Source organism: Aricia agestis, chromosome 21 (genome assembly GCF_905147365.1).
Source record: "Aricia agestis chromosome 21, ilAriAges1.1, whole genome shotgun sequence".
NCBI classification, from domain to species: domain Eukaryota; kingdom Metazoa; phylum Arthropoda; class Insecta; order Lepidoptera; family Lycaenidae; genus Aricia; species Aricia agestis.
Window position 1 is genome coordinate 255,499 of NC_056426.1, and position 12,799 is coordinate 268,297.

At 37.4% G+C, this 12,799-nt stretch overlaps 1 protein-coding gene across 1 annotated transcript in view; it reads left to right on the plus strand.

Annotated features, from left to right (window-relative positions):
- Positions 1–8,354, plus strand: part of LOC121737569 (zinc finger protein 708-like) — an 18,502-nt gene extending 10,148 nt beyond the window's left edge. Inside the window, exon 2 of the mRNA XM_042129225.1 lies at positions 7,245–8,354. Coding sequence (XP_041985159.1) covers positions 7,257–8,273 — 1,017 coding nt within the window. The 5' untranslated portion in view covers positions 7,245–7,256 and the 3' untranslated portion in view covers positions 8,274–8,354. The remainder of the gene's footprint in view (positions 1–7,244) is intronic.
- The last annotated feature ends 4,445 nt before the right edge of the window (positions 8,355–12,799 follow it).

The window sequence follows — 12,799 nt, forward strand, 5'->3', positions numbered from 1 at the left end:
TTATTATTTATGTTGCCATTATTGATATCGGGCAAAAATCGAACAAATACTAGTTGTACTCGCGCACGAAGTGCTTACAGTTTATTTTAATTTTACCATCAATTATTATTATTATTAAAGTATGTATACAACTGAGTATTTTGTGAACATTTCAAGTGCCTATTTTTTGCGATATATCGAGACCGATATTGATATTTTTCAAATATCGATGTGGATTCTCTGTCAAGTGCCGAGCGCGCCGGTTTGTTTCCAAACTTTTGCTTTCATTTGACGGATTTTTTGGTATCTGAATATTTATTAAATCTGATTTGTATACATTTTGTGTTGTCCTGTATTCGTGGTAAGTGTTTGTCTTTACTGTTTCGTGTTTCCTTAAGTCATGGAGGGTAACGAACCTCCTGACCCTATACCTCCTGACAAAAGTTTTCCTTCAATCGAATTTCCTTACTCTCCCGTCCTATCTGCCCCCCTTTCTTCTTTCACTGCTTTAGAATCATCTGTAAGGAAAAGAACATCTCAAACTCTTGCTGATCTTCCTGCAAAACAACCCAAACAAAATGAACATAGGTATTAACCTATTAATACAATAAACATGATAAGCGTCCCTTTATCGTTCACGTTACTAGAATGGAAAGTGATCCTTCATCTAGTACCGATCTTCATCCTTTGAAGTTTGGTCAATTCTTAAAGAAAAATGATTTTAAAGGAATTCTTAATGATGGTGTCAAACGTGTTGGTCGCAATAAAGTGTCAATTGAATTTAAGTCTGCCGAATTCGCCAACTCGTTTTTGACTCATATATCACTAATTCAAAATGGCTACAGCTTTTCAATACCAACTTACAATATTACCAGAATGGGGGTAGTCCGAGAAGTTCCTTTTGAGTGGTCCCCAGAGGAAATTATTGTTAATCTCGAAGTTCCATTAGGCTGTGGTAAAATTATAAAGGCTCGCTGAATTAACCGTAAAGTGATTGTTAATAATTCCACAGAGTGGCATCCTACTCAATCGGTGATTTTAACCTTCGATGGTCAGACATTACCTACCAGGGTTTTTTGTTTTTATACCTCCCTTCCTGTAGATCTCTATAAGTACCCTACAGTCTTATTAATAAACACAGACTAGAGCAAGAATAACTTTACTCCTAGGCTAAAGGTAAGAGTAATAAAATTCAGTATTAATAAACATGGAGTAAGGAAGGAGTAAACTAATCCGAATCTACTCTCGGAATAAAAGTTAGTCCTTCACACTACCTAGTTTAAGGAGAGATTAAGTATAGAACAAAGGTGTATTTTGGTATTTTGGCATTTGAAAAAAAAACATTGGAACAAAAAATAACACGACCCAACATTTTATAGGTACCAGATGTCTAACGTTCGCAAAAACTTACTTTTTCATCTTCATCCCAATTACTGGAACGAATACGTTTTGTTTGTTCGCACATTGTATTTGATAATTTACAATAATAAATTAATATTATTATATTTTATTTAAAATATGATAATATTTATTATTGTAAATTATCAAATAAATATAATAATATTTATTATTATAAATTATCAAATACAATGAGCGTATTTTGATATCGTTGAATGAGCGAACAAAAAAAAGTATATCCCAATTACTGGAACGAATACGTTGTTTGTTTGCTCATTGTATTCGATAATTTATATATTTTATTTGTTTTCAACACAGATTCGAAGTACAAAACCTCAAAGAAGTAACGTTGCAAACTTGCACAAAATAACAGTACTAACAAAACCAAAGAACAAAACAGTAAACACCCTAGCACCACATGCACGACATGCACCACAGCAAAACCCGCACATATTTTGAATTTTGAAATAATAACAGGCAAAGTATGTTGACTGTCAGTGTCATAAATGTCATTTCTGACGTTAGTTTATTCCCTCAGTGACACTATTTACTTTTAAATTGGAAGAGTTGCCATAATGCACTCCTTAATCCCGATGTAAGGAATGTATTGTTACTCCAAGTTTACTCCACGTTTATAAATAAAAAATTATTACCAGAGCTATGTCGGCCGTACTCCTGGATTAACAACTCTGAGTGTAAGGACGGATTATGCTGGATGTAGGCCATTTTTATTAATAAGACCGCTAATGTTTTAATTGCTGCCGTTATGGGCATACAAAAAACCAATGCCGATCTATCTCAGATGTTAATTTTCTATGTCTTTACTATTCTGGACCACATTCTGCTGTGAACAGAAGTTGTCCAGAATATGTTAGACAGAGATAAAATTAAAGATGGCAGAACAAAATATCTCATATGAAGAAGCCTCAAAATTCATGCCTCCCTCCTACAGATCGTATGCGGATGTTTCAAAAAATAGTATAAGTCCTCAAATCAATTCTTCTTCTACTCCCACAAAACCAATAAGTATGTCCTACAAAAAAACTGTGTTTATTCCACGGAAACCTCGTCCGGTTCAAGTTCCGGGATATGACAGACAGGCACATAATGCAATTTTAAATAATTTTAGAATCCCTGAATCTCAAGATGGTTGTGCTCTTTCTGACTCAATTCCTTCAGTATCAGACATTAACAACATTAATATTAAGGATTTACTTATAAATCTTCTAGTAAATCTTATCAACAAAAAAGATTCTATAACTGACCACGTAGCACATAAATTATACTCGATCATAAATCAGTCTGATAATGGATCCTCTCAAATTTCTTCAATGGAATGCCAGGAGCATTCAGACTAAGAAGCATGAACTAATTCACATAGCCAATAATATTTCTCCTTCTGTAATATGTATAACAGAGACATGGTTGAAACAAAATAATAATTTTTCTTTAACAGGTAATTCATCATACCGAGATGATCGGGATGATGGATATGGGGGTCTATGATCCTTGTCAATAATAATATTCCCTCAGTCAATTTATCAATTCCTGCTCATAATAACAACAATATTAACATTGTAGGTGTAAAAATAGATGGAATGAGTATCTTATCTATTTATATTCCTCATCCGGATAGTTCTATCCTTTCTTTTCTTCATAATATCTTCCTTCACTTCCCTCCTCCTCTCCTTGTTCTAGGAGACTTTAATAGTCGCAATATTATGTGGGGTTCAGAAGCTAATGACTCGATTGGCTATGATTTGGGGGAACTGTTACAGGAGGAGAAGAGCTGTGTAGACCTCTCTTTTTGCTCTAATGATTTGTCCACCCTTTTACATTGGGAACGTTTAGACAGTACATTTGGAAGCGATCACTACCCTATTAGCATTGCATTCCCGTTAAGATGTATTCCCCATGTACGCCATATACCACTTCTTAAGTACAGATTAACTCGTGCAAATTGGGATCTGTACAATCTAATATTAGAATCCAAAGTTTCTTCATTGCCTGAAATTAATATAGTAAATCTGAATCAATGCTATACAGAATTTTGTAATATCATATCTGAAACTGCATATCTCCTTATCCCTATCAAAAACTCAGCCAAAAGGAAAATATCGTCTCCTCCATGGTGGGATAATTAATGCACAGAAATGATAAAAGCCAGGGAGTCAGCAGAAAAGATTTATAATAGAAATATGTCTGAAGAAAATTTGATAAATTATCGTAAAATTTTGGCTAGATCCAAACGTTTGTTTAGGAAAAAGAAATTTCTGAGCTGGCATCAATTCTGTGCATCTCTGTCCCCAAGTACTAATGCTAGTGTAGTTTGGAACCAAATAAATAGATTTCATCGTGGTTGTTCTCCCACAAATACTCCTCGTATTTCTGTAGAAACTGCTACAAGTTTCTTTAATAAAATTGCCCCACCTTTTGTACCTAATTTTTATGATTTACCAAATACTTCCTGCTCAAATCAAAATCATCACCTTTGTTCTCCCTTCTCTATGTCAGAACTTAAATCCGTCCTCTCTCATGTCAAAGACTCCTCCCCTGGAATTGATGGTGATCCTTACTCTTTTCTAAAAAAAGCCGGCCCAAAATTTCTAAATTATTTCCTTAAACTCATAAATAATTTTTTTGACAATAATTTTATCCCCCGAGAATGGAAGCTTCAAATAATTCTCCCTATTTGCAAACCTGGGAAACCACCTAATGAAAGTGATAGTATCGTCCAATTGCCTTGTCTTCCACTTTCTGCAAAGTCTTTGAGCATCTTTTAAGGAACCGAATTGAATACTTTGTAGAAAGTAACAATCTCATCCCCCCTTGTCAATTTGGCTTTCGTAAAGGTTTGAGTACCTTAGATAGCCTAAGCATATTACTCACTGATATAAACATAGCTTTCTCTAGAAAGGAGTCTCTCATTGCGGCTTTCCTCGACATATCAGCAGCATATGATAGAGTCCAACTCTCTGTGCTCAGGTACAAGTTACAACAGCTGAACTTACCAGAGAAGTTTATTCTTGTCATTTGTAACCTGCTGATGGGTCGGGAGGTGAAACTCCACGTCCCTGAATATAATTTTGAACCTCGGTTGGTTTGGATGGGTCTTCCCCAGGGGTCGGTGATCAGTCCAATCCTTTTCAACCTTTATTCCTCATCCCTTTATCTTTCCCTTAACCTTAATTGCTACATTCTCCAATATGCTGATGACCTAGTCCTTTACATTCTTCATTCCTCAATTTTGACAGCTTTATCATCCTTGCAAATATCTTTAGATTCTCTTATTAGTACTCTACAACAGATTGGTCTTCAATTATTGTCAGCTTCTAAAAGTAGTGTAGTTATTTTCAGCAAAAAAAGAAATCTCCCTCATGTGGACCTGGCAATTGAAAACCAATCTATACCAGTAAAAAATAATGTTAATTTTTTAGGTTTAAACTTGGACTCTAAATTATCAGGCACAAATCATATTAATTATATTATTAAAAAAACTGAACGCAATTTAAATATTATAAGAGCTCTTGGGGGTGTTTCTTGGGGTTCCCATCCTTTTTCCCAAAAAATTCTCTATAACGCCATTATTAGAAGTATTTTTGATTACGGTACTTTCCTCATCTATCCTTGTAATAAATCTTCTCTTAAGTCCTTAGATCTCTTACACTCAAAAGCACTCCGCTGTGTTTTGGGTTGTATGAAATCTACTCCAATCAACGCCCTACAAGTGGAATGTGGTGATCCCCCTCTATCCATCCGTTTCCAATTCTTAGCAGACCGTTTTTACTTTAGAACAAGCTTGCGATCAAATCATCCCTTAAAAAATAAAATTAGTTGTTTGAATAATTTGTGTTCAACGTCCCCTTTCTGGCTTCATAAGTCTATTCCTTTATTGATAAATAGCTATAGAAAATTATCACATATCCAACACAATATCCCCATTCAATCACATTCAAAACTTCCCATTTATGAATACCCATATGAGTCTCTTACATAATATATCCCAAATATCTTTATCAATATTGGATTCTCAAAAGAATCATCTTCTTCTAATACTCTATTTTTGTCGGAATTGGATAAGAGATGGAAAAACAGTCACTACTTCTTTTCTGATGCATCTAAATTAACGGAGGATGGGAACACTGGTGTTGCAGTGTATTACCAAAACTCACGAATAGCACTGCAATTCCAGTGTCCTCCCCATTCTTCCGTTTATACAGGTGAGTGTATTGGTATATTAGAGGCTTGCCTATTTATAGACAGCCATTTTTTTTTTTATGAAATAAGGGGGCAAACGAGCAAACGGGTCACCTGATGGAAAGCAACTTCCGTCGCCCATGGACACTCGCAGCATCAGAAGAGCTGCATGTGCTTGCCGGCCTTTTAAGAGGGAATAGGGTAATAGGAGAGGGAAGGGAAGGGGATAGGGGAGGGAAGGAAAGGGAATAGGGTAGGGAATTGGGCCTCCGGTAAACTCACTCACTCGGCGAAACACAGCGCAAGCGCTGTTTCACGCCGGTTTTCTGTGAGAACGTGGTATTTATCCGGTCGAGCCGGCCCATTCGTGCCGAAGCATGGCTCTCCCACGTATAATATATCAAATGCAGTAATTTTCTCTGACTCACGGAGTGCCCTGGAATCCCTATATTCTAATACAATATATAACAAATTACATAGTTCTATCATTCTTAATATTAAACAATCTCTGTTAAATAGCCTTAAAAAACGTTTGAATATTTCACTTGTTTAGATTCCAGGACATTCTGGCATTAAGGGTAATGAAATAGCAGATTCCTTAGCTAAATTTGTATCATCACATGAGGTAGATCAGAAATATTTTTGTTATGAAACTTATGACCTTCCAGCTGTAAAAATCAATCTGGGAATCAACAGGGAGAATCAAAGGAATCTTATGCATCAATTCAACATTTAATAAGACATAAGCCCTGGTTTTGAAAGTATTAAAAGTTAACAAAAAATGTTGTTTCCTCTTTATGTAGAATCCGTTTAGGCCATTGCTGCACTCCTCAGTTTCTTAACAAAATTAGAGTAAAAGATTCCTCACTTTGTGAGTGTGGATTAGATGAAGGAACCCTTGATCACATATTTTTCACCTGCCCTCTGAATTCTCCTTCTTTGCTTATTTATGATCATCTTCCAAATCTCAACATTCCTTTACCTACTGATTTCAGGTCCCTTCTTTATCATTTTGATAATTACAAATTGTTTTTCCTTTTATCTAAATTTATAAACCTAAATAAGATTAAACTATAATAATTATTTCCTTTGATAACCCTAAACCCTTTATTGTATTCCTTATTTGTATTCCTTATTATTTTGTTATATACCTTAAATGTTTAACATACCATAATTAAACTAACAATATTTCTCTTTTCAGATCTCAAATACCAAAATTGTTTCATGATTTTTACCAATTCGTTTCGATATTTTTTTATTTCAATACTTGACACTGGCAGAATGTCGCAAAAAGCGATGGTTTGCCGTAAATAAAAGAAGAAGAAGAAGAAATATCGATGTATCGATATATCGATATTTTCTTTCAATTTCGACATCCCTTTAATACGACACTTTGACAGTTTATGTACCTCGGAGAACCGGAACATAAAATGGCGGACCGGCCACACTATTTTGATTTGGTAGAGAGTTAGAGACCATTATGCCGAGTCCACTTAAAAAATGCAATGATATAAACCAAAGAGAATTACTATACTACGTACAAATAAACTAGTACCGTAATCTGTGACTCGAGTGCGAGTATGGAATTAATAATAACTACGATAAATTAATCCATGAGTGCGAGTGATACAAAATCTGATTATTTATATTTTACTTTTTAGTAAAAATAGGAACAATACAAAATGGTTACTTCTTATTATATGATGAAATTATCGGCGAACAAATCTAATATTGATTTTAATAAACATTTCGTCGATGTATACAATAAAACGCAGCGCAGAAAATTAAATAAGACGAATAGCTGCAGGGTGTGCTCGAAAACAGCCGACATAACAATTTCCGAGTGTGAACACCCCGAGGAAATAGCTGAGACCCTACGAACGCTCGGTGACATTGAACTCACAGAAGACGATCCTAAACATCTATGTAAGATGTGTTACGAGTTCGTTAAAGCCGCTATATTATTTAGAAAGGTCGCGAATATAACTAATGAAACATTGAAACAGACTAAAGAGTTGCCTCCTCAGTCGGACGGTGATGACTACAATGATAATGATTATATGGGAAGAGATTCGCCGGATTACCTAAAAGACATAAAAATACCCGAAGTCGACCCTGTGAAGTTGTCTGCTAAAGTCCAATGTGAAGTTTGCAACAAGGTTTTAACTAGAACATATTATAAGGAGCACATGACCATGCACGACCCCAACCATCACAAGTATGTTTGTGATGTCTGCGGTAAGTCATTCAGACTGCGCTGTGCATATCATAACCACAGTCTCAGACATGGCAAAGATTTCCCATTCAAATGCCAGTTCTGTCCGTACAGAGGCAGGTATGCGGAGCTGCTCAAAACGCACATGAGAACTCACACGGGGGATTACAGGTATATGTGCACGGAATGCCCGGCCAGGTTCCTCTTTAAGAGCAATCTAAACACACACATGTTTAAGCACAAGGAACCTCAGTTTAAATGTGATTCATGTAAGCGAGCGTTCCACACCCAGAGAATGTTGAAGAGTCACTATGACGCTGACCATCTGGGAATAAAGAATGATGTGTGCAACATGTGCGGAAAAGCATTCGGATACAGAAAGGCTCTGATGAAACACCAGCGACATGTCCATAAACGTGAGAAGATATCGTTTGGTAGAATGCCAGCATATCTGAAGGAGCAAATGCATTCTGGGAATACATAAAAAATATTATTTAAGCATTAGATAGCTTGAAAATCTCGTAGGAAGTGAATCCAATATGTAGATTTGTAGTATATTTATAAATTTTTTAATTAAATAAAATTATGTATAATATGTAATATGATACAATGTTTTGAGTTGAAACTTGAAAGTTATTGAAGTTGTGTACTAATTATTATTATACCTACATAACTATATAATATATGAATATGTACCTATTATTCGCTTGTGCAATGTGTCATATTATGACCATGACCTATTTTCTTCTTTTTTAATAAAGTTGCTGTTTGCTGTCTACCTCTAAATCCTTTTAGCCTAAAAAAACCGTTCTATCAGTCAAAAATCACTTGTATGGCCATACCTAATAGGTATAGGACTACCTTGACAGTAGACCCTTGGGTAGACCAGGGTAGACCTATCAAGTATCAAGTGGTTTTTTCATAGACATAATTATTATGTCTATGGGTTTTTTGGCCTTGATTTTTAATAATGGCAAACACAAAGGCTCCCTACACAAGCGCGTTATTATCGGTCGATAATATCACATGCGTTATTGCGATATCTGTTTTCAGTACATTTTGTATTAAGTTAAGATATTGCTCAAATGCTCAGTGACTGCGATAATAAGGCCGCAATGGAAGACTTCCATTGGAAGTAGGAATAGAATAGATAACGCATGCGATATTATCGACCGATAATAACGCGCCTGTGTGGGGGTGGCTTAAGTGCTGCCAAACGGCTTCAAAGTTTTGAAGCCCCATCCCCACACTCGCGCGGCGCCGCGGAATTTCCGCGAAACGTGAGTGTGGATCCGGTTCGCATATTTTTCGCACTTCGCGGCTGGTTCCCCGACCGCATCCCCACTCGCGCGCGAACCGTGCGCGACGCCGCGGCGCCGCGAAATTCCTGCGAAGCATGAGTGAGAGATCCGATTCGCATATGTTTCGCACTTCGCGGCCCGTTCCCCGATTGTTGTCGGTTTTCCACAGATTACTAGTATATATTGCGGTTTTCTGTCCCGCGACAAAGAGATTTTTTTTTCTTCTTTATTTTTTTTTTCTTTTGGCTTTTGCCATACAAGACATGCCAGCATTGTTTAGTGAACAGAATATAATTAATCCTACTTTATACTTTTTGGATGTATGGATGTTAGTTACTCTTTCACGCAAAAACTACTGAATTATCTTAATGAAACTTTACAATAATATTATAGCTTATACATCAGAATAACACATAGGCTATAATTTTAACTGACTTTCAAAATGGGGGAGGTGTTATGTTAGTTTTTTTTTAATTCAACGATTACTCCGCCGTTTGTGAAACGATTTTCAAAATTTTTCTTTTGGCGTACAGAATATCATCCCAATTTAGTACTATACTCACAAAAGTGGTGATGCTGGGAGCCATGACTAATCGAGGGAACTCCTCAAAATTTATATGGAAACATGTGGTGACTTCGGTTTCGTGGGAAGTAGTCTAAGCATAATGTAATCAACAAGTAAGATTTTGCACCAAGGTATACCATAATTAGGTTGGAAAGGTGCTGAGAGAACTCCTTTGCATTGTTTTAAGAACGGAAAGCATATGCTACTATGCAAATTACATTCATCATCACTACCATATTATACCTTAAAAGTTATATGCATCCCATGATTAAATGAGCCTATTATGACCCATTGGTACTTTTAAGATTCGATTTTGTCAAGCGATTTAAAAAATATTTATTTCTTTGATTGAACTTACGTGAGAGAGCCATGCTTCGGCACGAATGGGCCGGCTCGACCGGATAAATACCACGTTCTCACAGAAAACCGGCGTGAAACAGCGCTTGCGCTGTGTTTCGCCGAGTGAGTGAGTTTACCGGAGGCCCAATCCCCTAACCCCTACCCTATTCCCTTCCCTACCCTCAACTTTTCCCTTCCCTTCCCTTCCCTACCCGCCCCTATTACCCTATTCCCTCTTAAAAGGCCGGCAACGCACTTGCAGCTCTTCTGATGCTGCGAGTGTCCATGGGCGACGGAAGTTGCTTTCCATCAGGTGACCCGTTTGCTCGTTTGCCCCCTTATTTCATAAAAAAAAAAAAAAAAAAGAACACGTTAATCACAGGAACTATGGGTCCGATAAAAAAATATATTTTATCACGCAAACTAATAGGACCGAAGAAACAGAGGAAATGTGGTTAAAACGAGAAATTATTAGCAAGGGTTTATCTCACGAACTACTAAAGCAATTTTGTATGTTATTTGGCACAGATATAAAGTAGACTACGTGAAGAGAGATAAGCTATTTTGTTGCGAAAAAATGTACGATTTCCGTAAAATTCCTAATAATCTACGCGAGCGAAGCCGCGTGGGACATCTAGTTTATAATATAAAGTAAGATAAATTTGGCTCAAGCGCGCAAACTATAGTGGGTCAAGAAAGTGAAGTAATTAAAAAGTGGCAACATTGCGAACATGACGCGAACTTTGCGAGTGCGGATCAGTAAATTTGGCAGAATGCGCGATCCGCGGCACGCTGTTGCGCGCGAGTGTGGATCGGCAGTGACTGCCGCGGACCGCGGCGCGGATCGCGATGGCAACTAGCGATATGAAAAAGAACTTCAAAGTTTTGAAAAATTTGAACAGCGCCATTTTAATTTTGCTAACGACAATGTCTGATGATATTTTGCAAAAGTTTCTGCGATTTGATGCTGCTAAAGACATGTGGGATGAACTTGAGCGCGTCTATGGAGATTGGAGGTACGTGTGTAGACAAGACATACGATCTATGCCTGAAATTCTTCAGCTACAAAAAGGACCCAGATCATGACATACTCGTAATTACACATGTGTCAATGTTAAAGAACATCTGGAGCGAATTGTGTTTAGAACTAAAGAACGAGGCGAAATTACCAGAAATTCTCCTTGTATGTAAAATATTAGACACATTACCAATGGCCCTAAATCCAATATCTTGGATTTAGGGCCAGTTGGCTATTGATTTCAATGAAGGAACGCTCAGTCGAGAACCTGACAAGTCAGCTATGCGCACATGAGAGTGTTGCGTCAGACAGACACGCAAGTTACTGACGACACAACTGCAGAAGTAATAAGAAAAAGAATAATTTCAAAGAGCTCAAATGCAACTATTGCAAGGAGAAGGGTCACAGGGCAAAAACCTGCAAGCGGTGGATCCAGGATGGAAAACCTCCGAAACCTCCCAAGGAATCCAAGACCGCAGAGGCAATGTCAATACAGCCAGATTTTGGTGACAGGAAGGATTTAAATTGGTACGTTGACAATGGGGCGACCAGTCACGTGACCAATCGGAGTGACTTCTTCCAGACCTTTAAATATTTCGAGAGCCGTCAAACAGTGACTGGCGCGAATGGCCAATGTATTGAAGCCCTGGGCATCGGAAATATTCTCGCAGAGGCTGATGTAAATGGTAAACCAGTATCAATATTACTGAAAAATGTATGGTACGTACCCGGCATTAGCAAGAATTTATTCTCAGTCCTCGCCACCCATGATATTTCGGACAAAAGCGTTTTTGAGTCTACCACACAAAAATGTACAATAAAGATTGATGGACAGACAAAACTGATTGGTACTCGCAGCAAGTTTGGAGGACTATTTAAACTAAATTTAAGATGTCTACAACCAACTGTACGAGTTAATCATGTGTCCACAACCTCTAATCTGTTACAGCCATAGACATAATATAATGCTATTATGTCTATGGTTACAGCTGTATCATGAAAGATTTGGACATCAAAATAAGAGTCACGTTAAGAAAGTGATATAGAAGGAATTTGCCATTAAAGTACCAGCAACTAAAGAACTCTGTGAATGATGCATCTATGGAAAATCCCACCGTCTAAAGTTTGGGAAGATAAAGCTACAAAACCCGGAGAGCTGGTATATGCAGACGTCTGCGGTCCCTTCCCATATTCTATCACAAACTTACGATACTTTGTCCTCTTCAAAGATGCATATACGAAGTACAGATTTGTATATTTTATGAGACAGAAAGCTGAAGTACATGCAAAGTTGCTACTCATGCTCGCTGAAGTCAAAGCATCTGGAGTTGTTATTAAAGAACTGCTGAGCGACAATGGCGGAGAGTTTGTCAACGCGAAAGTACAAGCTACTCTCAAGAAGAAAGGAATTGTACAACGATTGACTATGCCCTATACGCCACAACAGAACCCAACTGAAAGGGACAACAGGACCGTTGTGGAAATGGCACGAAGTCTAATGTATGCACATGTTGAAATTCTTCCTGCATTATGGGCTGAAATGGTATCTGCAGCGGTGTACATTTTAAACAGGACAGGTCCTACCACTGTAAATGATAAATCACCGTATGAGCTATGGCACCAGAAGAAGCCCAGAATACACCACTTAAGAATAATAGGATCCCACTGTTATCCACATGTTCCGAAACAAAGACGAAAGAAGTTAGATAAGGAGGTACAGAAGGGAATACTTATCGGCTATGATGCTGATGATGGCTACCGTATATGGGACAGCAGCACCTTCAAAT